Source organism: Aquarana catesbeiana, linkage group LG09, assembly GCF_042186555.1.
Source record: "Aquarana catesbeiana isolate 2022-GZ linkage group LG09, ASM4218655v1, whole genome shotgun sequence".
In the NCBI taxonomy this organism is placed as follows: Eukaryota; Metazoa; Chordata; class Amphibia; order Anura; family Ranidae; genus Aquarana; species Aquarana catesbeiana.
In genome coordinates, this window is record NC_133332.1 from 197,740,242 (window position 1) to 197,766,289 (window position 26,048).

Sequence of the window (26,048 nt, forward strand, 5' to 3'; positions counted from 1 at the left end):
CTGTATGTTACAGGTGGAGATCCAGAGCACGCCCACGTTTACTTTTTATACTAGATGGCCCCCATTTCCATAATCTCCTGGAATGTCAGGGGTTTAAACTCCAAATTTAAGCACACCCTCCTGTTCAATTTCCTGAAGAGGTATCATCCTCATATCTGTATATTACAAGAAACACACCTAACGGGAAGCAGAGTATTGGCCCTTAAAAAGCACTGGGTGGGCTCATACTACCACTCCACCTTTTCTTCTTATTCAAGAGGAGTCAATATTCTGGTTCACAAGTCCTTACACTTTAGTCTCCTGGATCTCTATCAGGATGCTGATGGGCCAAATGTAGTGCTCCATGCACTTTGTGCTAGGCTTGAGCTGGTTATGGTAGGAGTATATATCCCTCCTCCAGCAAATATGTCACTTATATTTAAACTAGCGCCGATTATGGTACAATACCCTACTGCGCAGATCCTCCTGGCCGGTGATTTTACTATGCCCCCTGTTCCTAGTATAGACAAACTTAATTTTGACCCTAGTATAGATTATCCCTTATCTCGCTGGGCGAAGACCTATGGGTTATGTGATGTGTGGCAATGGAAACATCCGAAAGAACGACAATTTACATGTCACTTCACTACTTATGCAACATTATCCCGCATAGACCTTATATATTTAGGTAACCCGCTGACATCTCTCACTTTGGAGGTTTCCATATTGCACCGTGGTATTTCCGACCATGCTCCTGTACTTCTGAGGCTTGAGATGGACCTTATCTATGGCCCTTCTTTATGTAGGCTGTCTCATTTCTGAGTGTCGGATGAACGTATCACCCCATTGATTACCTGTGAAATAGGTGATTTCTGTCTGTGAAACAGGGGCAAGGCAGCACCTGCAGTGGTCTGGGATGCCTTTAAGGCCCATGCTTGTGGCCGATATCGGTTGACAATAGCTAAAGTAAGAAGGGAGTCCTCTTTGGCCCTTGTGGAGGCAGAGGTCAAGGCACAGAGGTTGGAGGCCCAGTATGTGAATACCGGAGATCAGGACGTATATAGAGATCTACAAGTGGTCCAAAAAGAAAAAGCTGTCCTCCGTGCTACCTCCTCCCAAAAAATTATTTTGTCCCAGTCTCAGAGAATCTTTGAGCATGGTGAGAGGACGGGCAGATTACTGGCCTGGCTTGCTAGGGAACGCTCCACAACTGCCCATATTGCCCTTATTAAAGATATAGATGGCTCACTACACTCTGACCCAGCTCAGATCAACACTCAATTTATGAAATTCTACGAACGGCTTTACTCCTCCAAGGTGGATTATAGTACTGACAGCCTACTCTCCTTTTTAGACACAGTGGAGTTTCTGGAACTATCTGCTAAAGCCCAACATAGACTGGATGCCCCTTTTACCTTAAAAGAAGTACAGACTGCAGTAGCCACACTCCAAACAAAGAAGACTTCGGGTTCAGATGGACTACCGGCTGAATTCTATAAAGAACATGCTGAGGTCATAGTATCCCACTTTCATGCTGTACTTCTTACTGTGCTAGAGGAAGAATGCATCCCACTGTCTATGACAGAGGCAGTGGTTGTGGTGCCCAAGCTGGGAAAAGACCCTGAACTGTGTGCGTCCTATCGACCAATTTCATTACTAAATGTGGACACCAAGGTCTTTACCAAAATCATGGCTAATCGCCTCAACTCAGTGATACTGTCCTTGGTACATGATGATCAGTCTGGGTTCATGCCTGGCAAGGGCACCGATATCAATGTCCGCTGACTGTATACCAATATTTCTCACCTTGGAGATAGTGCCCCCTCTGGAGTAGTGGCCTTTCTTGACGCAGAGAAGACTTTCGACTCTGTTGAGTGTCCCTTTCTGTGACAAGGACTAAAGAGATTTGGCTTCGGGCCTAAATTAATTTCCTGGATACAGCTGCTCTATAGATCTCCCACGGCTAGGGTTAGGACTAATGGGATCCTTTCGCTGTCCTTTATTCTTAGCTGGGGCACTAGACTGGGATGTCCACTGTCCCCCGGGCGGTTTGCACTGTCGATGGAGCCTCTGGCAATCCTAATATATTCCTCCCCACAGGTGCCTGGCATTCAAGTCGGCCCTTTGAGAGAAAAAATCTCCCTGTATGCAGACGATGCCCTACTATATCTATCTGATGCCTTGGGCTCCCTGGATGCGGCACTGGACATTGCAGAAAACTTTAGGGTTTTTTCAGGCATCAGGATCAATTGGAGCAAGTCCCTGCTGCTTTCTCTCTCCCAGTCACCTCCGTGTTCTATCCAGGTCCAGTCCCCACTATCCTGGGTCTGTCAGAGAACCATCACAAATGCTCGTTCCCATGGGCCAGCCAGACGTACGGCAAGAACGAGCAAGCCCCGGACCAGGCAAGCACATTAGCTCACCCATACGAACGAGTGCACGTCAGCGCAGGCACATTCGCACGCCAATGAATCACGGTGCAAGGCGCTCTATTTAAAGGATCAGCATACTAGTGTCAGTGCTGGATTGTCTCAGCTCGTTCCTGTATCCTTGCTGCTGTCTTGTTGTTTGAACCTTGATCATGGACCTCAGACTTCCTCGACTACTCTTTCGGATTACCCCTGCATCTCTGCCTGCCTCTGCTTCCTGTACCGAACCCAGCTTGAACTTCTGACTACGGCTCTGTCTCCTGATCCTGTACTTTTCTGCCAGCTTGTTGCCAACCACCGCCAGTCCTTGACTACGAACCTGCCTGCTGATTGTGTACCTTACTGCCAGCATGTTGCCAACTCCTGCCTGTCCCTGACCCTGCAAATATTCCTGCTGGACTTTTCCTGAACCAATCCCGGATCAGTATCCCACCTCCTCCACGAAGGCTCCGGTGTTCCTGATCCTGCCAGCAGGCACCTGCACCCTTCCGCCACCCTAGCAGCCCTGTCTCAACCTCCAGGGGTGCTAGGACCGAGACCGTGCAAGAGGCTACCCTCGTCATTTCGGACTCCGCTGTAAGGTACGTGACAGTACAATCCAGCCACATGGAGACCGAAAGGGGGGCCTCAGCTATGGATGCTCTGTGCCAACAAATTGCAAACCTCACTCAAGCAGTCCAGGGCCTGCAAGATGGCTACCAGCGACTCGAACAATGAGTGGAGTCTCTCTCTCCAAGCACCTCAGCCCACGGACAGCCGCAGCACCTGCATCTTCGGTTTCAGCTTCTACACCCACAGTAGTGATGCTACCCCTAGAGCCACAAGTCCCTGCTCCAGAGAGATTTATGGGAGATCGCAGCAAATTTCGCGCTTTCAGGAATGCCTGCCATTTGTATTTCCTGCTACAGCCCCACACCTTCTCTTTGGAAAGTACCAAGGTGGGGTTCATCATTTCATTACTGCAGGGAGAACCCCAGACCTGGGCTCATCACCTATTGGAACAAGCCAGTCCCTTGCTGAGTACTATGGACTCTTTCTTGGATGAAATGGCTAAACTTTATGATGACCCTCAACGTATCACCACAGCCGAGGCCAGCCTCCACACCCTCCAGCAGGGTCGTAGGCCCGTGGAGGACTATGTTACAGACAAACGGTAGAGTTCCGACACACTACGCTGCTCTCCGTTTTCAGTGACCTGCTCTCCGTTTACATTGTGACCATGTGAAACAAGTCCTTCTTAGACTAAGACAAAATGGACTCTATGCCAAGGCCGAGAAATGTGAATTCGAACGGCAGACCATTCACTTTCTCGGACTGGTAATATCTTCAGGAGGTATGGCAATGGATCCCCAAAAGGTCGCAGCTATAATGTCCTGGCCACCTCCCGTTGATAAGAAAGGGGTACAACGGTTCATCGGATTCTCCAATTTCTACAGGAAATTTATTAAAAACTTCTCTGGTATCATCATGCCCATCACTCAACGCACCAAGAAACAGAACCGCTTTCAATGGACAGAGGTAGCTCAAGCTGCTTTAGACAAATTAAAGGGACTTTTTACCTCTGCCCCGGTACTGAAGCACCCTGACCCCGCTCTTCCATACATACTGGAAGTGGATGCCTCAGAGAGCGCTGTAGGGGCCATCTTGTCCCAGCGCTAAGGACCTAAGGCTCTAATGCACCCTGTGGCCTTTTTCTCAAAGAAGTTAGGGCCTTCAGAAAAGAACTATGATGTGGGAGACCGAGAACTGTTGGCAATCAAATTGTTCCTGGAAGAGTGGCGGTACCTCTTGGAGGGAGCAACACACCCAATACTGATCTTCACTGATCACAAAAATTTAGAGTATCTCAGGACCGCCAAACACCTCAGACCCAGACAAGCAAGATGGGCTCTTTTTTTTTCACGCTTCAGTTTCCATATAACCTACCGGCCCGGATCCAAGAATGTGAAACCTGACGCGCTATCGCGTATGTTCACGGAGGTTGAGGTTCCACCCCCAAACGGATACCATCTTACAGGCTGGAAATTTTCTGCTTACAAAAGCCGACCTAATGTCACAGATTTGTCAAGCATTCAGAGGGAATCTCTCTGCCCCAGATACGAACCTTCAAGAAAATGATAGGCTCTATTGGCAGGGTAATAAAGTTTTCATACCACAGAATCTGCGTACTACCATCCTACAAGTGTGCCATGACTACCCGTTGGCCGGCCATTTCGGGGGATACAAGACCATGGATTTGATCCAGAGACATTTTTGGTGGCCCAGCTTAGCAAGGGATTGCAGGAAATATGTTGGTTCATGCTCAATCTGTCTCAGGAACAAAAACAGCAAAAGCAAAGCATGGGGATTATTAAGACCACTACCCATTCCTGAAAGACCCTGGGATAAAATCGCGATGGATTTTATTGTAGAGCTCCCTCTGAAGGGTTTTCATCCATCTTTGTAGTGGTGGATCGCCTCTCCAGGATGTCACATTTTATCCCTATGAAAGGGACCCCATCAGCAACAGAAACTGCTAAAGTTTTCATTAAAGAAGTTTTTAGACTGCACGGAATCCCTAGTGACATTGTCTCAGATCGTGGAGTGGAGTTCACTTCAAGATTTTGGAAAGCACTGTGCGAAGCACTGGGCATCAAACTCAATTTCTCTTCGGCTTACCATCCCCAGTCCAACGGGCAGACTGAGCGTACCAATCAAACGCTAGAGCAATACCTGCGCTGCTTTACCTCCTTTACCCAAGAAGATTGGGCCTCACCACTGCCCTTGGCGGAATTCGCATTTAATATAGCTGCCCATGCAGCTACCAACCAATCTCCCTTCTTCTCAAACTATGGGTTTCATCCCTCTTTCTTGCCAACATTGATTCCGGATTCTCCCTTGCCAGCTGTTCAGGACAGACTAAATTTCCTTGCTACCAATAACCAGGTGCTGAGATAGACCATTTCCAGGACACAGGAAGTTAATAAAAGGTTCTTCGACAGGAAGAGGAGAACTGGGTTTGAAAGTCGGTGACCGTGTGTGGCTTTCAACAATAAATCTGAAATTGGCCTGTCCGTCCAGGAAATTGGGACCTAAATATCTGGGACCTTTTCCAGTCAAGAGAAAAATTAACCCAGTGGCTTATGAACTGGAATTTCCAGACTCATTTAAGATCCACCCTGTGTTTCATACCTCCTTGTTGAAACCTGATGTGGTTAATCCCTTTCTAGGTCGTGAAGTGGGGCCCCCAGAGGCTATAATGGTGGATGGAGAGGAGGAGTTCGAAATCGAGACCATTGTAGATTGCAGGAGAAGGCAAGGTCAGAATCAATATCTAATTAAATGGAAAGGTTTTGGTCCAGAAGAAAAATCCTGGGAACCAGAGGCAAACCTCCATACCCCAAGACTTATACAAGCCTTTCATTGCTCTCATCCAGAAAGAAGGGCCCAGATGGGCAGCCGGAGGCTGCCCATAAGGAGGGGGCAATGTCAGACAACCATCACAAATGCTCGTTCCCATGGGCCAGTCAGACGTACGGCAAGAACGAGCGAGCCCTGGACCAGGCACGCACGTTAGCGCACCCATACGAACGAGTGCACGTCAGCGCGGGCACGTTCGCACGCCAACGAATCACGGCGCAAGGCTCCCTATTTAAAGGATCAGCATACCAGTGTCAGTGCTGGATTGTCTCAGCTCGTTCCTGTATCCTTGCTGCTGTCTTGTTGTTTGAACCTTGATCCTGAACCTCTGACTTCCTCGACTACTCTTTCGGATTACCCCTGCATCTCTGCCTGCCTCTGCTTCCTGTACCGAACCCAGCTTGAACTTCTGACTACGGCTCTGTCTCCTGATCCTGTACTTTTCTGCCAGCTTGTTGCCAACCACCGCCAGTCCTTAGGGATTGGCATACAGACTAATCTGTCCTCCTATCTATGAAAGAATAGAGGAGTGGAGGCGCTGAGGCAATTGCTGCCACTTGCCTACTCGCGCGTACACGCCTAAAAATAGGAGTTGGACTATCTCGGCACTTGGTAATAACTCACAGTTAATAAATCATAAAATCTATAAATTTGAATGAATACATTACAAAAGTACAAAAATATACAGACAAAATTAAAAACAGTTGTATACACCACAATTAACAAAGTAAAGTTTCTTTTGGGGGGTATACATGAGATTCCTCAACCGGTTTCGCTGTGAAAAACTCTTCAGGAGGGTGGTCTATAAAACAATATTTTTATAACAATGTGAAGAATACTGCAAAATAGTGTTAAAACAACATGATACATTAAATGATATCAAAGTAGAAGACTAGCTCACCCACTCAGACGGAGTCGGTGAAACGACAGGACCTAAACAAATCTCCCCACGGCGGACACGGGGGATTGTAGAAACAGAATCTGATTGATGGATAATAAAGAATAAGAATATGGAAACTACGGATGTTTTGGGGTGAACACCCAGGTGTGATAGGGTAGTGAACTGGGTGAGGGGGTGATGAGGTGAGGATGGGTGCATGGGGGGGGAGGGCTTTGGGGGAAGGGGAGAAAGGGAGGACGAGGGGATAAGGGGTAGGGGGGAAAGGGGGGGAGGAGGGCAGGGGAGAAAATGGGGTGGGAGGGAGGAGGGCAGGAAAAGGGGGGGAGGGAATGGGGGGGTAGGGCTGAAGGGAAGGAAAGTAGGGGAGGGAAGGAAAGGGGGAGGGGGGAGGGGTTCCCACCTCCCCTACTTTCCTTCCCCCCTTTTCCTGCCCTCCTCCCTCCCCCTTTCCCCCCTGCCCTCCCCCCCCTTTCTCCCCTACCCCTTACCCCCTCGTCCTCCCTTTCTCCCCTTCCCCCAAACCCCTACCCCCCATGCACCCATCCTCACGTCATCACCCCCTCACCCAGTTCACTACCCTAAGGGATAGTGGAGAAAGGGGGGAGGAGGGCAGGGGAGAAAGGGGGGAGGGAGGAGGGCAGGAAAAGGGGGGGAACAGGGGGGTAGGGGTGAAGGGAAGGAAAGTAGGGGAGGTGGGAACCCCTCCCCCATCCCCCTTTCCTTCCCTCCCCTACTTTCCTTCCCTTCACCCCCATCCCCCTATTCCCTCCCCCTTCCCCCCCTTTTCCTGCCCTCCTCCCTCCCACCCCCCTTTCTCACCCTGCCCTCCTCCCTCCCCCCATTTCCCCCCTACCCCTTACCCCCTCGTCCTCCCTTTCTCCCCTTCCCCCAAACCCCACCCCCCCCATGCACCCATCCTCACCTCATCACCCCCTCACCCAGTTCAATACCCTATCACACCTGGGTGTGCACCCCAAAACATCAGTCGTTTCCATATTCTTATTCTTTATTATCCATCAATCAGATTCTGTTTCTACAATCCCCCGTGTCCGCCGTGGGGGGATTTGTTTGGGTCCTGTCGTTTCACTGACTGCGTCTGAGTGGGTGAGCTAGTCTTCTACTTTGATATCATTTAATGTATCATGTTGTTTTAACACTATTTTGCTGTATCCTTCATATTGTTATAAAAATATTAATTGTTTTATAGACCACCCCTCCTGAAGAAGCGGTTTTCACCGTGAAACCGGTTGAGGAATCTCATGTATACCCCCCCCCAACAGAAACTTTACGGGGTTACCCGTTAGTAATCTTGTTAATTGTGGTGTATACAACTGTTTTTATTTTGTCTGTATATTTTTATACTTTTGTAATGTATTCATTAAAATTTATATATTTTATGATTTATTAACTGTGATTTGTTACCAAGTGCCGAGATAGTCCAACTCCTATTTTCAGGCGTGTACGCGCGAGTAGGCAAGTGGCAGCAATTGCCTCCGCGCCTCCACTCCTCTATTCTTTCATTCCAAACCTGGATGATGGCACTTCTATTTGGTATATATTAATGTTTAATTTGAGGCTATACTCACTAATTACTCAGTCCTCCTATCTAGATGATAATGTGTATCCAGTGTTGCACCAATTGACTCTTAAATGCCAGGCCTGGAAGTCATTGCCCCTCTCTCTGGTGGGCAGAATAAACCTTATAAAAATGACTTTTCTCCCTAAATTTATATTGAATACCCCAGTCCCAATCCCCAACTCCTTTTTTTCGTTAAACTAGACCAGATTGTCAGCAACTTCATATGGGCGGGATGTACCCCTAGAATAGCTAGATCAACCTTACAAATGCCGCTGTCACTGGGGGGTTTGGCCTTATCCTGTTTTCGTCAATACTAGTAGGCGGCAGTCTTAGTGACAGTTCACTGGTGGCTTGAACAGATGAAAACAAATCCCACAGTCAATCTGGAAGCAGCCATACTGGGCTCCTACTCGGCCCTAAGTAACCTAGTGTTCAGGGGTCTGAAGGCACATGATAACATGACCATGTCCATGTGTACTACAGTATGATATATGCTGAAGACGAACCTCTCTTTTTTGCAAATTACTCTATGTAGTGTAATGTGTACCTTGCTATTTTCTTTGTGTGTGTATCTGATAAATAAAAACTTTTTTGTTAAAAAAAAAAAAAGTTCACGTGCATGTAAAGGCAGGCGCCACAATACTTTTGGCAATGTAGTGTACTTTACAGGCAACATACCAATGATTTTATTTTTATCTGAATAGCATAGCAGGGCATAGAAACATACTGTATGTATCTTCTACCTCTACACGTTGTATGTACACACAACTGTTTATCCACCTATAGTATAATTCACAAATTGGGGATGACATGATAAAATAACCCCCCCCCCCCACCCACCCACCCAAATCTCACCAGAAGATGGAGCAGAGCAGGATACTCAGATAAAGCAGCAGACAATATCTCTTCTTCCCACATTTCTTCTCATCTGGAGGAAGAGGAAATCAGCTTAAAGGTCTAACCAACATGAAACTCCCAGATCCCCCAAAACATATCATTTTACATCACATGTATTATAGTCAGACAATGAGAACACACCTGTTTAGGATTAGCATTAAAGTTGAGTCACTATCTGTTGTGGTTACATATCTGTAGCTAGACTTATTACATCTCTACAAGAATCTTGGAGAATTTCAACATATTTATTGATTTTTAAGAAAAAACAAATCACTCCGTTTTCTACTTAGCTACAAGATACTGAGAAAAAGGAATCTTGCTACTATTTAGGGTCTACGCATAGAGAATAATGCCGCGTACACATGGTCAGACTTTTCGACCGGACTTGTCTGACGGACGCCGACGGACCAAATCCGGTGAACAATCCGATCGTGTGTGGGCTTCACCGGACCTTCAGCGGACTTTTCCAGTCGCAAATCTGACGGACTTTAGATTTGGAACATGCTTCAAATCTTTACGTCGTAACTCCGCCGGACCCAGAAATCTGCTCGTCTGTATGCTAGTCCGACGGGCAAAAACCGACGCTAGGGCAGCTATTGGCTACTGGCTATCAACCTCCTTATCTTAGTCCGGTGTACGTCATCACCTACGAATCCGTCGGACTTGGTGTGATCGTGTGTAGGCAAGTCCGGTCGTTAGAAAGTCCGTTGAAAGTCCGTCGAAAGTCCGTCGAAAGTCTGTCGGATGGGCTGTCGGACTTTTGTAGCTGAAAAGTCCGACCGTGTGTACGCGGCATTAGGCTACTTTCGCACTGATCCACAGCAAAACCGCATAATAATGCATATGCATTTTTGCCATGATTTTCCCACGTTTGTGGTGGATTTTTTTACAGGACATGATTCAAAAACCTCATCAAAAACAAAACACGGGTGCGTTTTTGATGTGTTATGGCTATGTTTTCAATGTATTTCAATGGGTTTGGTGCGCATTTGGTGCGCACCAAACATGCACCAAAAAAGCAGAATTTTTTTTACTCCGGAAGGGAGGTGCAACGCCCCAGTGTGAACACATACATAGAATTTAAAGGGAAGCATTTTTCTTGAGCTTTTCTGATGCTTTTTTTTAAAACACAAAAGCACTTAAAAAAAACTCCTCAGTGTGAAAGCAGCCTAAGAATAGATACTGAGACTTACACTCAATATACAGGACAGGGACAAGTGGCACTAGGCTATATCAATACTTGGGACATTAAGAACAAATACACCCAGTATGCAGTACACTGTGCTTTATCTATCTATCTATCTATCTATCTATCTATCTATCTATCTATCTATCTATCTATCTATCTATCTATCTATCTCACACACACACAGAGTACTGTGCAACAATTTTAGGCAGGTGTGAAGAAATGCTATAAAGTAAGAAAGCTTTCAAAAATATATATTTTAATTATTTATTTGAATAAATTTACAAAATGCAAAGTGAGCAAAAAGCAAAGTGAGAAGAAAAATCTAAATCCAATCAATATTTGGCGTGACTACCCTTTGGTTTCAAAGCAGCATCAATTCTTTACACTTGCACATTAAGAGCCCATTCACACAGGGACGACTTGTCAGGCGACTTGTGTGAAAACTCGGAGGCACTGTGAAGGAATGTGATGTAAATAATAATAATAGTAATCTGAAAATGTCTATTTTCTTATGTGTATACATATTTTTCTCCTTACTCATTATATAAGTATACAGATTTGCTCTGTTCCTATATTTTCTCAAGATGGCGTGTACCCCCTACCTCCCACACATCAAAAGAACGCGGAACTGAAGATAAGACCAAAGAGAACCAAACCTCGTTATGAAAATTATCCATCTTCTTTTCTATCTTAACCAATGAGATGTACCTATTAGACTAACATAGCAATGACGTATTTGTGTGTATAAAACATTAACACCGCCTTGAATAAATCAGAAGTGTAATGAGTTGGCAATTCTGAGCGTGTCTCAGAGTGTTTACTTTTATATGCATGCATATCCACACTTTTCAAATTAGAGACAGCAGCAGATAACCTTGAGCTCGATTGAAGCTCTTAAATCATTTCCATAACAGATGGTGCCGAAACCCGGGACCTCAGGCTACAGTCGAAGTTATACCGCGACAAGCATTCGGGCGTTAATTGAAAGATAACAGAGGGGGTCTTGCGCAGCCCTAACAGTACGGTAAGTTTGATTGATATTCTTACCACTGTACGACTCTCTTATCTTTCGGTTGACGGCTGGATTCTGTCGGTATGCTGAGACTGTCTTAGAGGCAGGTATTTCCTCGCCTGAGGTTGTTTTAACGAACCTGTCAATGGGTTTCTGCTGACTGCCATTCTTTGGGCTACGAAACTCAGCAGTCTAAGGGTGCTACATGTGTGAATGTGTGTTCTCATCTCCAGACGAGCTGTCGGCCTCTGGAGTGAGATTGTTTCCCTTGTAGCAAACGTTTATGGGACGGGTGTACTCTGGGTTCGATGAACCTTTGAGGGTTGTCTCAGCTGCTGGCTTTGCAGTCTGAGAGTGTTACAGAAGTCTCACCCCAAGACGAGTTGTCGGCCTCTTGGTGTAGAGCGGGTAACAGTAAAAAAAAAAAAACGTCTATAAACGGGTTTATTTTGCAGGGTGGTCTGCCCTTGTGGTTATTTTAGCCTGCTGAAATTTTGCAGTTCGAAGAGTGGCAGGTGTAATGTCCTGTCGTGATTGTATTTGTGGTTTATTGTTTGCTATATACACGAGAGGGGGTGGGGACTGGTTAAGGTCGGAGGGGGGCTGCCCGGGAGATCTGTTGGGTCGCGGGCCGTTGCTCCTCACTACCCCTAATGTGTTTGTTCTTGTTCTGAGATTAACCGTACATTAGTCTTATGAGCTCCCACCGAAGGAATTTGCTGATAAGAACGCTGAGAAAAATATTAACCCCTTGGTTCTACGAGAGAAAAAAGAAAGTGATTTTTCTCTTTTAAAAAAAGGAAAAGAAAGTGATATTGCAAAGAAGATGTTGAAATAGTTAACAAAGTTGAAAGAAATGGCAAAAGTTATGTTGCTGAAGAGACAGGGAGAAAAATCCTGTGTGATAAAGAAAATTGGATAAAGGAAGTTAAGAAAGATGGCGATTGTATTAATATGTGTGTCACAGAGCTGATGATATGTTGGAACTTTAAACAAAGGAGGGGAGGGACAGCACTGCCCTCCGTCTAACAACCACTCCTTTCTCACCACCCAAGCACAACCCACTGTGACAACTCAGCCCGGCGGCCATCTTAGTGCACCCATGCCTTCACTTTCTACCCAGTCCAGTGCACTTCCTGCCGGCGGCCATCTTGGTACACCCAGTAAGCTTAAACAGCCTGTACCCAGCCCTCCCTGTTTTAAACCAAGATGGTTCATACCACACACCTGTCTTCCCCAATACGGGAGCATCACATTCCCAGGCCGGATATGTTAATGCTGAAGAAGCATCTGAGTGGGAAGCCCGACAGCAGGCAGCAAGGCCACCCACTGATTTAACCCCCAATCCGGCTCCAGACTCTCAGTTCCGAGAGGATCTCAAACACATGCTGGCAACCGTAAAGAACAGTGCCTCTTGCCAGCCCCTGCCCCAACAACAGTCTCGGTTACCAGAAGGGGCACCAGTGATGTATGTCGCTTTTACTCTATCACAAGCAGCGGCCTTAGTGACAAGTCTGCCTGACCCAGAGAAGCAGCCAATTCCCTTCTACCACAGGATAGTGCAGATACAAGAAACTTACTCAGCTGCCTGGAGAGACTTGATCAGCCTATGCCAAATCAAAGCAGGATATGTCTTTTGGCCAGTCATGCAGATGGCCTTCAATGATGCCTGCCTGACAAGTGCCACTTCCTACACCTCAGGCGTGGAGTTCTGTGCACAACTCCACGACTGGGCAAAGGAGAAGTTGACGGATCAGAAGACCACAATCCAAGATATTACCCAAGATAAAGGGGAGTCTGTGAAGAAGTATCATGCTAGACTCATAAAGGCACACACACACATGTTATCAACTGCTTTTGTTTCAGGGCTCAGAGAGGATATCAGAAAAGGCCTGATGGTGGCCCGCCCTGAATACCATTCAATGAAAATGTCTGATTTATTGTTGGTGACCAGAGGTATAGAAAATCAAAAAGGTAAAAAACCAACGCCCCTCATGGTAACCCATGACGAAGATCCCGCCTACACTAGTCCACCACCACTGCTCAATACCAGGGAAAGGATCATCTGTTACAACTGTGGGAAACGGGGTCACTTCAGAAAAGAATGCAGAGCCCCAAGATGTCCCAGATTGACAGGGGTGCAGCCAAAAGTGTGTTGAGGGCGGTGAACCTGCCTAATAGTTCTTTCCTTTCCACTATTGATGTTTCCTGCGTAGGAATGGATGGGGTGCCCCGCTCCAGTCCACTTCCTGATTTGCTTGCCAGATTTATGGTGTCCTCTACATGTCCCTTGAATCTACTAGGAGCTGATGTGTTGTCCAGACTACAGGCCTCAATCAGGACACGCCTGAAGGGAGGATGAAGTTACATACTCCCCTATCTTTAGAAGACTCATCTGCTTTGTGTTCTCTGCCTCTCCTGATGACACTTAATGAAGCAAAAACTTCAAGTTCAATACTGCAGGAAGTACTTGACAGAATCCCTGCGTGCCTATGGTCCACAGGACCGGAAGACAACGGTAACTTAAAGGTGCCACCAGTTTCAGTCAAGCTAAAAGAGGGCGCATCATTGCCCCGGAAACCACAATAACCCCAAGAAGAGAATCCTAAAAAGAGAACCAGGTACCTACTGTGGATGCCTTTGACTGCAAAATACCTCACAGAGGTGGACCTTACAAACGTTTTCTTCAGTGTCCACCCTCACCCCTCCTGCTGGTACCTTTTTGCATTCATCCACGGAAAGAAACGGCAACATACCTAAACAGTTGTGCCACAAGGGGCACAGAACTTTCCAAGCCAGTTTGCAAAAGCTATGGCTATCATCCTTGACACATGACAAGAGGAACACCCGGAAGTGATTCTCTTCCAACATGTTGATGACCTTATCCTTTGTGCAGCTGACTTACCCCCTGTTGAAGTCACCTCAGAAAGCCTGTTGTGCTATCTTGCCAACCAGGGCTGCAGAACCACAAAGCCCAAAATGCAGTGGTGCTCAACACCTGTCATTTTCCTTGGACTAATTTCCTAGTGCAGAGCATGGATTCCAGAAGCCTTCCTACTGATGCTCTGCAATCAGACCCCTTCCAGATGTCTCCTGAAGAAATATCTAAGTTTGAGGCCCTCAAGTGTGCCATCTCAGGCGCTAGGGCTCCCAGACTACGACAAAACGCTCAAGCTCTTTGTATCCGAACGTCTGGGACATGCTGCAGGTGTACTCACCCAATCACACGGCATCAGCCTACGCCCCATAGGATATTATTCCTGTCGGCTGGATGCGGTAGCAAGAGGAGGCCTATTGTGTCTGCGAGCTGGATTTGCTACACAAGCCTTGCTTGACAAAACTTTGAACTTGGTCTTCGGACACTGCCTCGTTGTGCTTGCCCCCCATGATGTTGTTGCCATATTCAACCAAGATCCAGCCGAAACACTTGTCCACTACCAGACACTTGAGACTCCTGTGTTCCCTCCTACTGGACAGCATTACTCTATTAAGTTGTCAAACACTGAATCCTACCACCCTTCTTCCACTTCTCGAGGGGGGGAAAGGAGGAGGAGGAGTAGAGTCTTGACTTGTCACCCCATGACCACACAGGACACGCGGTCACCACTGAAAACACTGTTCTACAAGCTGAAGCCTTAACACCGGTGATGTCTACACAGGAGGCAGAGCTATAAGCACTTACTACAGCACGTAAATGGGCAGAGGGAAAAAGAGCCAACATTCATGGACTCAAGATATGCTTTCAGCATTTTGTTATCTAGGACAGAGGATTCCTGATGGCTGCAGGAACACCTGTGAAAACTTGATTGATGCCTTGCTTCTCACAACCCAAGTGACTATTCTGAGTAAAAGCACACGACAAACTGAACTCAAAGGAAGCTTAAGGCAATCATCTAGCCAATTCAGCTGCCAAACAGACAGCTGGTGGTCCACGGGAAGTGGACAGCAGGGTGGTAGAAGAAGACCACCCCGTGCTTACCTTACAGACATTCCCAGTGGACAGAGTTTATCTAAAAGAACTACAGGAAACAACAAGTCCGGATAAGAAGGAAAGCTGGAAACGGAGAGGAACAACTCTCAGAAATGGACTATTCGAGTGCAACAAGAAGCCTTGTCTACCCAGGAGTATGTACCCAGCCGTAGTGCAATGGGCACATGGAGCTGCCCACTTGACAAAGACTTTTATGAACTCTCTTATCAACAAGTGTTGCACCAAGAGTTACTCCACTGACCGACAGCTTCTGCAGATCATGCATTATCTGCACCAAATGTAACCCAGGATGCACAGAAGAAGCACAGAAGAAGCACAGAAGAAGCACCTGGCAAAAGCCCTATACCCCATTCCAGAGGATGCAAATTGATCATTCTCAAGTGCCAAGAAGTGGCAGATTCGAATACGCCCTAGTGGAAGTGGTCATGACTGTCAGGACCACAGCTAAGAAACTACTGAGTGAGATAGTATGTAGATTGTGATATTGAGAGATCAGGGACCAGCCCTAACAACAACCCTTACAAAAGAGATTTGGGCAGCACTGGGGGTTCAGTTGGCACTACACATCCCATACCACCCTCAAAGTAGCGGGAAGGTAGAAAGGATGAATGAGACACTAAAAACAGGATGTTAAAGATGGCCCAAGAGACTAACATGAGTTGGCCAGACAGTTAGCCCATTTCCCTGTTCAGTGTCAGACACACCCCCAGGGGAAACATGCCCTATCCCCTTATGAAATTTTGTTTGGTTCAGCTCCCAGACTTGGTTGTTACTTTCCACAACAGTTACAGTCTGATGTGTTGACTAATTATGTAACCACATTATCACGAGAATTAACCTGAATGCATGTCCAGGTGTTTTCTTCCATTCCAGATCCTGAATTAGATACAGGAACACACCAACTACTGTCTGGAGATCCTTGAGCCAAGTTATGATGGTCCATTCCAAGTTTTGCTGACCACAGCCACCTCAGTCAAGTTGGCCAGGAAGAACACCTGAATGCACGCTTATCACTGCAGGAGAGCGTGTTTTCGGGTGCTGCATATCCTTTTTCTGTTTGATCTAGGGGGGAGGGGCCCAGGAGGTGGCCATCACAAAAATGATAACATAATTACGTTTTGGTGTAACTCTTCAGGTACACATGTGACCACCTTTACCTTAGATTACTGTGACATAGTACCTTGTCCGTTTGACCCTTCATGGTGATGCCATTGGTACAGTGATATCCCTGACGGTAAGGACATATATGTATGCCACACAGACAGTTACTGGGGACAGAGTTGTGGTTTCTGTGGGGGCCAGTGGGTTGGAACACAGGGCCAGACTGGGCGACCACAGAGTGCATTAGACAAAAAAGATGAAAATAGAAAGCCCCCATATCCTAACCAAAGATACCCCTGATACATGCACTGACCCAGCACACAGTCAGAGGAGGAAGCGAGCAGCTCTCTCCGGAAGCTTTGATTCTCATGTATACATACATGTCATAGGGGTTACAAGGGGGGTCCCTGATGAGTTTAAAGCCAGGGATCAGGTAAAAGCTGGTTTTGAGTCTTTGATCCCCATAACAACTGTCAGCAAGAATGTAGATTGAATTAACTACATGTCATGGTTATGCAATAGAGTTTGTCGATCAGCATACCTGTCTCCATGTGTTCATCTCTAGAGACCAGCTGACCCTCACCTGACTGCTTTTGTAACCTCCCCTCTAAGCATGGCCCCACCCCAGGCCATATCAGGGAACCCTATATTAACCTGTGCACTGCAAGCCAGCAGTGCTGATCAACCACTGTGTTTTAGCCTCTATGTGTACTTGCTGTGTTTCCTACATCTGATTCCTGTTACCGACTTTGGCCTGTTCCCGACCATCCCTGTTTGCCTGTGACCCTGATGTTCCAGCCAGCTCCCTCCTTCCTCTTCTCCTGTAGTCTACCGTGAGCGTGAGCTGTGAGACCCTGGGGGCCGCGACCTGGAGCCAGACTGCAGCGCAGTCCATCCTCACCACTAGAGGCTCTGGTGAACACCTGCTGGCTCTTAGACTCCGCGCCCTGGGGAATCTATGCTCTAGCTCCCAGTGGGATCTGTGTCAGTGGTCCAGTAGACCTGCTTCCTGAACCTCCCAAGGTACAATCCGCAGCAGTCACCCGTAGGGTCCACTACCTTGCGGTGCATTCCTGATCCCAACGGTGTACATCTGTCACCCAGCCTCTAGGTGAGCTGACACTACACATATTATAACCAACAGAGATTTGTAAATTACTCTAAAGATGCCCTCCAGGGAATTTCTGATCAGTTAGCCCCCACTTCCTACATGACATTCCAGGACCGGATGGCCTTAGACATGGTGCTATCTGGGAAAGGAGGTGTTTTGTAAAATCATAGGAAAAAACGGGAACCTGTTGTACATACATTCCTGATAATATTGGCCCAAATGGTAAGGTTACTTTAGCTATAAAGAAATTAGAAGATCTGTCACTAGAGTTGAAGAAGAACTCAGGTATCACAGACCCATGGGACCAATATTTTAGCTGGATGAGTGGGTGGCAGAAGGTGCTCGCCCAGATACGGGTAACGGTATTAATAATCCTGGATCTTTTAGCCCTGATTATATGCTGTGTTCTACCTTTTGTAAAAAAGTTAATGAGCAGGGCTGTAGACAATAGCACACCTACATTTCTCCACCAAGAAGAAGAGGACCTCCTTATGATGGAAGATGACAAACCCTTCACTCCCCTACAGTCACTCCCTGTCCATAATCTCACAATCCTATAGGATTATAGGGATAGATAGCGCCTGACTGCACCTCTCCAGCTGTATCGAGGAGGGAAGTGAACAGTTGCTGCCCAATTCTATATACAGCCTAAAAGAGTTGCTGAGGAGAAGGGCCAGGCCAAAAAGTAGGACCTTTAGTATTAGGGACAGAAAAGAGAAAATAGTCATTTTAGGGGGGATTGTGAAGGAATGTGATGTAAATAATAATAATAGTAATCTGAAAATGTCTATTTTCTTATGTGTATACATATTTTTCTCCTTACTCATTATATAAGTATACAGATTTGCTCTGTTCCTATATTTTCTCAAGATGGCGTGTACCCCCTACCTCCCACACATCAAAAGAACGCGGAACTGAAGATAAGACCAAAGAGAACCAAACCTCGTTATGAAAATTATCCATCTTCTTTTCTATCTTAACCAATGAGATGTACCTATTAGACTAACATAGCAATGACGTATTTGTGTGTATAAAACATTAACACCGCCTTGAATAAATCAGAAGTGTAATGAGTTGGCAATTCTGAGCGTGTCTCAGAGTGTTTACTTTTATATGCATGCATATCCACACTTTTCAAATTAGAGACAGCAGCAGATAACCTTGAGCTCGATTGAAGCTCTTAAATCATTTCCATAACAGCACTACTTCCCAGTCTTTCTGGAAACTGGACACCACTTTAAAATTGAACTTTGGAGATAGACCTGGTATCCCTATCTCTGGTAAAAAAGAACAGAAAAAAAGACACCAAAGGGCCCTTGCAGGAAAGTGTTGCAATCTTCAACATTCTTCTGTCTGAAATAGTTAATAGTTGCTGTCAGGAGAACTAGTTTTACCGTGAGGTAATTCTTTTTTTTTTTAAATCTTTATTTATGAAAGACAGGGTAATACATTTCAATAAACATTCGCCAAAAGTAGTTGCTTCATGTAATACAATGGTAATTTCTTTTGTTTTTTTCATATAAAAGGAACATAAGTTCAAACAGTCTCAATAGGACATTCCATTCAATTGAAAACATTAAAACATTACAGTAATCAGGTAGCAGGTCGACAGAGGGTCCCAGCCTACCCAGGAGGCTAACCAGCCTCTAACTGCCCGACTGCCCACTAAGCGTGGGACAACCCTTTCCCCCAAAGATTGATCATTGTGCACAGTAGGCTTGGCCGGCTTCCGGGACAATACTTGAGTTACAGTGTATCGTATAAATTGAGGGGTGATCCAGACAGGCGCCCGCGGGAGGAGGGGGGCAAACACATGCCTCCAACTTACCTGCTCCTGCACAGCCCCCGCCCGAGGCTCACAAAGCCTTGGCGTCTGCACCACATTGGCATAAAGGTGCCGGACCCCCTTACAAGTAGGGGTGTCTCATGGTTTCAGGCCGCCTTAACCTGTCTGGCCAGCTGGCTCGCCTGTTTCTAACCCTTCACCTGGTATGTGGCCAGTCATCTACCTGTGGAAAAGCGGTCATGTCCAGTTGACACATAGGATAATAGTGGGTGATAGAGGGGGAAAAGAAAAAGAATGAAGAATAGGATAGAACATACCTGGGATCTAGTGTCCAGCCCGGCCTCCGCACCGAGCCCTGCCAATATCTCAACATTTGCCGATGAGCTAAAAGGAGAAAAAAGGAACATCCCGTCCCTACCTTCTCTGCCTACCAAGTTACGTTGTAGTGTGTTAGGTCCCTTCAGCCCTTGGTTCCCTTTTGAGAATCTCGGAGTCGCCCTTTCAGGGACGGGTCTGCAAGTTCCAGCAGGGCCACATCCAAGCTGGAGGGCATATGGCCCAGGTTCGAGACATATGCAGTCCAGGTCTGCCAGGTTGCGGTGTAGTGGTCACGGGTACCCCTGCAGGTGGCGATCCAGTCCTCAGCCTCTCTGATGTCACCCACCTTACAACACCATTCCTCCCTACTTGGGATTTGCTGGTGCTTCCAGTATATGGGAAGTAGCCTCTTAGCTGCATTTAGTAAGTAGGGCAGCACACTTTTCTTGTACTGGCTCACTGGCATGGGAGTAATGTGTAGCAGGAAGTGGACCGGAAAGAGAGGAATATCAATGCCCATGATTTCTTTGATTTGGGACTTAATATCCACCCAGTAAGGCCTAATCACTGGGCATTCCCACCAGATGTGCAGAAAGATGCCTCTGTGGCCGCAGCCCCTCCAGCCTTGATCTGATATGGACGAATATATTCTTGCCAAATCTGCCGGTACATGATACCAGCGTAGTAGTATCTTGTAGTTCAATTCCTGCATCTTAGAGTCGATTGAGTTGGATCGGGTCAGTTGGTATAAGGCGGAAAGTTGGGCAGATACATGAAGGCTTCACCGTGGAAGCCATGGAGCTAAGCAGTTGGTAAAGTTCTGAGATCATGTGTGGGGCCGGATCCTCTGCTATGAAGAGGTGTTCGAAGGGTGTAAGGGTGGAGATATCCTGTATGGCGTTCTTTTGTGTTTTAAAGAAATGGTGTAGTTGCCTATAGCGCCAAAAGTCGGGAAACTCCCAGTCTGGTCTCTGAGGGTTTCAAGTGGTATTAACCTGCCACCCTGCATTCATTTTCCACAACTGATGCTTCCATCATCCACCCAGGGGCCGAAAAAGGGCACCTGTTCTCCAGGCGGGAATCACAGATAACCTCCCAGAGGTGCGAGTGGGGACACAGGGGGCGCCAGCATCAAGTTGGCGTTGAGTCGATCCCAGGTTTTCAGTGTCTGGGTCGTCAGTGGAGAAGTAGAATCAGACAGCCCCCTGTGTTCCCAGGCCAACCACGAGGCGTAGGACAGGTTTCTGCCCGCCATATATTTCTCTAGGGAGACCCATATTTTGGATTGAGTATGGAAGCGCCAATTGAGTATCCTCTGAAGGGCGATAGCCCTGTAGTACCTTTGAGTGTCTAGGAGGCCCAGACCTCCTGTGTCTTTGTGGCGGCTCAACAGTCTAAGTGCTATTCTCGGCTTATTATTATTCCAGACGAAGGTTGATATCAGACTGGATATTTGGGCAAAAAAGCTCCTAGGTAGGGACGCAGGCACCATCTGCATATAGAACAATACTCGTGGGAGCATATTCATTTTGATAATGTTAAGTCTTCCTATCCAAGTGAATGCTGTTTTGGTCCACAGGGCCAGGTCTTGCTTCACACTTGTCAGTAGGGGAGGAAAATTAGTGTTATAAAGGGTGTCAAACCTATCCATCAGCCTTATACCTAGGTATTTTAGGGACGACTTAGTCCAAGTGAATGGGACGGCCGATTTTAATCTGTCAGCCAGGGAGGGTGGTAATTGGATTGGCAATATTTCTGACTTCCTATAATTAATTTTGAAATTAGAAAGAGTCCCATAGTGTTGGAGTTCCTGCATCAGCTCAGGCAGAGAGATCAGAGGATCCGTTAGGTGGAAGAGCATGTCGTCAGCGTATGCCGAGAGCTTGTGTTCTGTGTGACCCACCGTAAGTCCTTTAATATCTGTGTTCGCCCTGACAGTGCGTAGAAATGGTTCCAGCACCAGGGCGAACAAGAGTGGGGTAAGGGGGCACCCCTGTCTCGTTCCATTTCTGATCAGGAATCTCGGGGAAAGGAAGCCATTGACCTTGACCTGAGCGCTCGGGTCCGAGTACAGGGCCATGATCCAGGCTAGGATGTGTGTACAAAGGCCTAGGACTTCTAGCACAGCGCATAGATAAGTCCAGTCCACCCTATCAAAGGCTTTCTCGGTGGACAGGATAGGGGGGTGATTCAGGGGAGACACAAGCCCAATGGAAAAGGTGTATTGCCCAAATAGAATTGTCTCTAGCCTCTCGGCCTGTGATAAACCCTGTCTGGTCTGGGTGGACAATTAGTGGGATTAAGTGTTTTAGTCTGGTCGTGAGGATCTTAGCTAGAAATAGAATTTTTATGTCCACATTAAGAAGGAATATAGGTCTGTAGCTTTGGGGCATAGTTGGGTCTTTCCCCTCTTTGGGAATCACTGAAATATGGGCCAATAGGGCTTCATTAGAGATTTGGTTGCCATCTGCTATCGAGTTAAAGTAAGTGCACACTCGGACAGCAGGGGTAGGAATAATTTATAATATGCCTTGGTGAACCCGTCATGGCCAGGGTTCTTCCCGTTGGGCAAAGACTTCACTATGGACTCTATCTCGGTGGGGGTAATGGGGGCTTCCAACGTGGTGCACTGTTCGTCAGTCAGTGGGGGCAGGCCAGACGCAGTTAGATAAGTCTGGATGTCATCCAGTCTTACCGCTTGGGTCCCCGGGGTCTGTGTTGAGTTCAAGTTGTAAAGTGTGGCATAGTAGTCTCGGAACCCAGAGGCTATTTGAGAGGATCTGACCATGAATTAGTCGGATAAGAGGCGCAGCTTATGTACATACATGAGCGCACGTTTTTTCCTGAGTGCTCTAGCCAGCATACGGCCACATTTATTGCCGAGCTCATAGTATTTGTGCGAGACGTAGCGCAATTGCTTACGTGCTTGTCTGTCCAATAATCGTAAGAACAATTCTCTTAATTCCGTCAGTGTCTTCAAAGCCTCTGGGTCCCCATCTTGTTTGTGTTTAAGTTCCGCCTGTTGAAGTGCCTGAAGTACCCTGTTGTAGTCTGCCTGTTGGGCCTTCTTGAGTCTAGAGCCCTGGGAGATAAACTCGCCACTCACTACGGCCTTGTGGCCCTCCCAAATGGCCCCCTTGCTTATCCCTTCTGTATTGTTTTCTTTAAAGTAGTGGGACAAAACCTCCGTGACCCCGGAAACCACCGCCATATCGTCCAGCAGGGACTCGTTTAAATGCCACGACCATGTCTTACAGGTGCCCTGTGGTAAGACCAATGTGGCAGTCACTGGGGCATGATCAGAAATCATAATATTTCCAATGGACGAGGCTTGCAGTAGCTCCAGGGCGAAGTGGTCTACGCAAATCAGGTCTATACGGTTATAGACATCGTGTACCTTTGAGTGGTAACTATAGTCTCTACCTTAGGGGTGGAGCACTCGCCAGTTGTCCAGGAGACAATTGGATTGTAGGGATGTGCGAAAATGTTTAAGAAAGGAGTGGGAGGGGCATCGGTGTCATGTGTCTAGTTGTGGTTCTGGGCTTACCATAAAGTCACCCCCTAGGACCAGGGGGCCTTCTCTAAATTCCGTCAGGCTGTCTAGGGTGTTGTCCAAAAAGGTGAGTTGGTTAGAGTTAGGGGCATAGATTATAGCAACTGTTAGCATCTGTCCTGCTAGAACCCCCTTTAGGAAGATGTACCTCCCCTGAGGGTCTACCTTACTGTCAATGACCTGGAGAGGGCAATATTTATGTATGGCAATAGCCGTACCTCTGGATTTCACAACCGGTGAGTTGCTCAAGAACCACTGGTTATATATGTGTGTGGATAATTTAGGTATCGACTGGGAAGTGAAGTGTGTCTCCTGTAAAAGGATCACCTGGGCCCCTGAGCGATTAAGTCCCCACCATAGCTTGCTACGTTTGCACGGAGAGCAGAGACGACGTACATTATATGTAATTACCTTAAGTGATGCAATATGGATTCCTGGGGACGTGTGGATCTCGTAGTACGACAACGGGTGCAGAGCGGGAGGCGAAGCCAGAGGTAGTTCCTGTGAAAAGGTATGTAGTAAGGTAGAACAAGTAGAGGGGAAAGAAGAAGAAACAGTGAGAGAGAGCAAAACATACATGTTACACAAAGTGCAATAGTGGTAGCAATACCACAGGATGGGGTGTCTGGGGGGCGAACGTCGGGTTCAGCCCCCTAGGGAGAAGCTTCCGAAACCCACCCTCATTTCCAAAAAAAGGAAATAGTACCTAATAAGGTATGGCCTACAGAGGGAATGTGGATCAACATGAGAGGGAAGGGTGCGAGGGTCAGCCCCCGCCCACCGCCGTCTCATGATTATTTGGCAATGTACAAGAGGGAAGAACTTTGTAAAAAAAAAACAAAAAAAAACTAAAGAACAAAGTTCAAATTAGAAAAATATAAAAGGAAATAACTTGAAGGACAGGGTATCCAAGGCGAGAGTCCGCTGGGTCAGATTGTAAGCCGCAGCCACTGGTTGTCCCTCCAGGACAGCAGTAGATAACCATCTGTAATCACGGTAGTCAAGTGGTCTGATGGAGGGGTACACCATGGCATAGTTCGTAGCTAATTCTGTGTCATAACTCCAGGCGAACTGTGGTCTCCGAGGGCCCGGGTCCTCGGCATAGTGCAAAGTGGATCCCTGTCACCAAAGCAAGACAATGTTCTTCACATGAGGGCAGAGAACAGGTCATTGACGGAGAACCTTCCTTTAGTGTCGCGGGGACACTGGGCCCAAGGGGGAAGCAGAAGTGGGGCGTCTGCAGTCCCGCCTGCGACTCTTGCATCTGGCTGGTATCCAGGGTTGGGGAGGTTGCAGGTGTGGGTAAACCTGTGGGCACCTCCAATCCGGAAATTCAACTGGTGCAAGCCCCAGGGTATCCAGAAAGTGCTGGAGGTCTTCCTTGTTGCGTAGCATTTTTGCCATCTCTGGATGCCTGTAGATAAAAGGGGAATCCCCAGCGATAAGGCAAACGTGCTTTTTGGAGAGCCTCCAGCAGGGGTCTTAGGGCCCTGCGCTGCATTAGAGTGCGTCTGGAGATATCTTGGTAAAAATAAAGATGGGCCCCATCGAAGTAAAAAAATTGCTTCCCACGCATCTTTTGCATGATCCGGTCTTTCAGTGTATATTTGTGGAGCTTACAAATGACATCTCTCGGGTTGTCCACATCTTGGGAGGGTGGTCTAAGGGCTCTGTGGGCTTGATCAATTTCCATGGAAGCTGTGGCAGGCAGACGTAGGAATTCTCTAAATACGTCCTCCAGGGCAGGAACAAAATCCTTAGGAGCTGTAGCTTCTGGCAGGCCACGTATGCAGATATTTGGTCGCCGGCTACGGTTCTCAAAGTCATCTAACTGGCACAATAAAGTCTCAATTCTCTGATCTTGTGAGCTGCATCTGTCCTGGAGCATGGAGATGGCAGGCAGGGCCTTGTCTAATCTCTGCTCCACAGTTTCCAGTCTAGCCCCCAGATGACTAGTATTAGCCTTAAGCTGGGTTATGTCCTCTCTGAACGCTTTCTCTATTCTGGCTGTGAACTTTTCCAAGTCTGCTCGAGTGGGGAGGGACCAAATATGGCGCTTTATGTCCCCTTCCCCTAGTAAGTCAGCCATATCAGGGTCTGGGTCTTGGGAGGCAGAGGATCCCAGGGGGAGTGGAGGGACAATGTCACTAACCATCCATGGAGAGGGGATCTGGGAGTCCTGTAGCCTTTGCTGCTGCTGCTGCTGCTGCTGTGCCGCAACTCTCTGTGCGTCCTTGGCTGCCTTTGCTGTCTTCGGCGTCAGCGCCATCTTGGAGGCCTCGTGTCCCGTTCCGTGGGTTGGGCCAAAGTAGGTGTCTAGCTGTTCCTGTTGGGACCCTTCTGCCCTTCTTTGCTGGGAAAGTGCCCGCTGCCCTTGCAACATGTTCTCCGGTGTTCCGGAGTCGCTATCTTCCCTCTGTGCGGCTGTATATGCAGCGGTGGACGAGGAGCTGAGGAGACACACGTCCTCACTCCTCCATAGCTAGACCACGCCCTCGCAGGTAATTCTTTTTTAATTTTTTTTTAAATTTTTATTCTATATTAAATTTTTCCTTTAATACAAAATTTCATTAAAAAACATGGGAAGGGAAGATATAAAACATTGAAATCAAGATATTTTCCAGTACTTTAACTTTCCCTCATTTCCCCAATACAATATATACCATCCACTTTTTACCCCTCCCCTCCCTCCCCCCCAGCTCTTTGATGCTTATCTGGCTTACTATCTTATTTCATTCTTAACTTCATAGATATTCTCATATATACACATATGCACTAACTGTTTTATACTAAGTGGCAAGTC

General features: G+C 47.1%; 1 protein-coding gene across 1 annotated transcript in view; it reads right to left on the bottom strand.

Annotated features, from left to right (window-relative positions):
* ABO (ABO, alpha 1-3-N-acetylgalactosaminyltransferase and alpha 1-3-galactosyltransferase) overlaps positions 1-26,048 on the bottom strand; it is an 88,154-nt gene that overhangs the window by 30,404 nt on the left and 31,702 nt on the right. Inside the window, 1 exon segment of the mRNA XM_073600949.1 lies at positions 9,143-9,215. Within this exon segment, the coding sequence (XP_073457050.1) occupies positions 9,143-9,215 (73 nt within the window).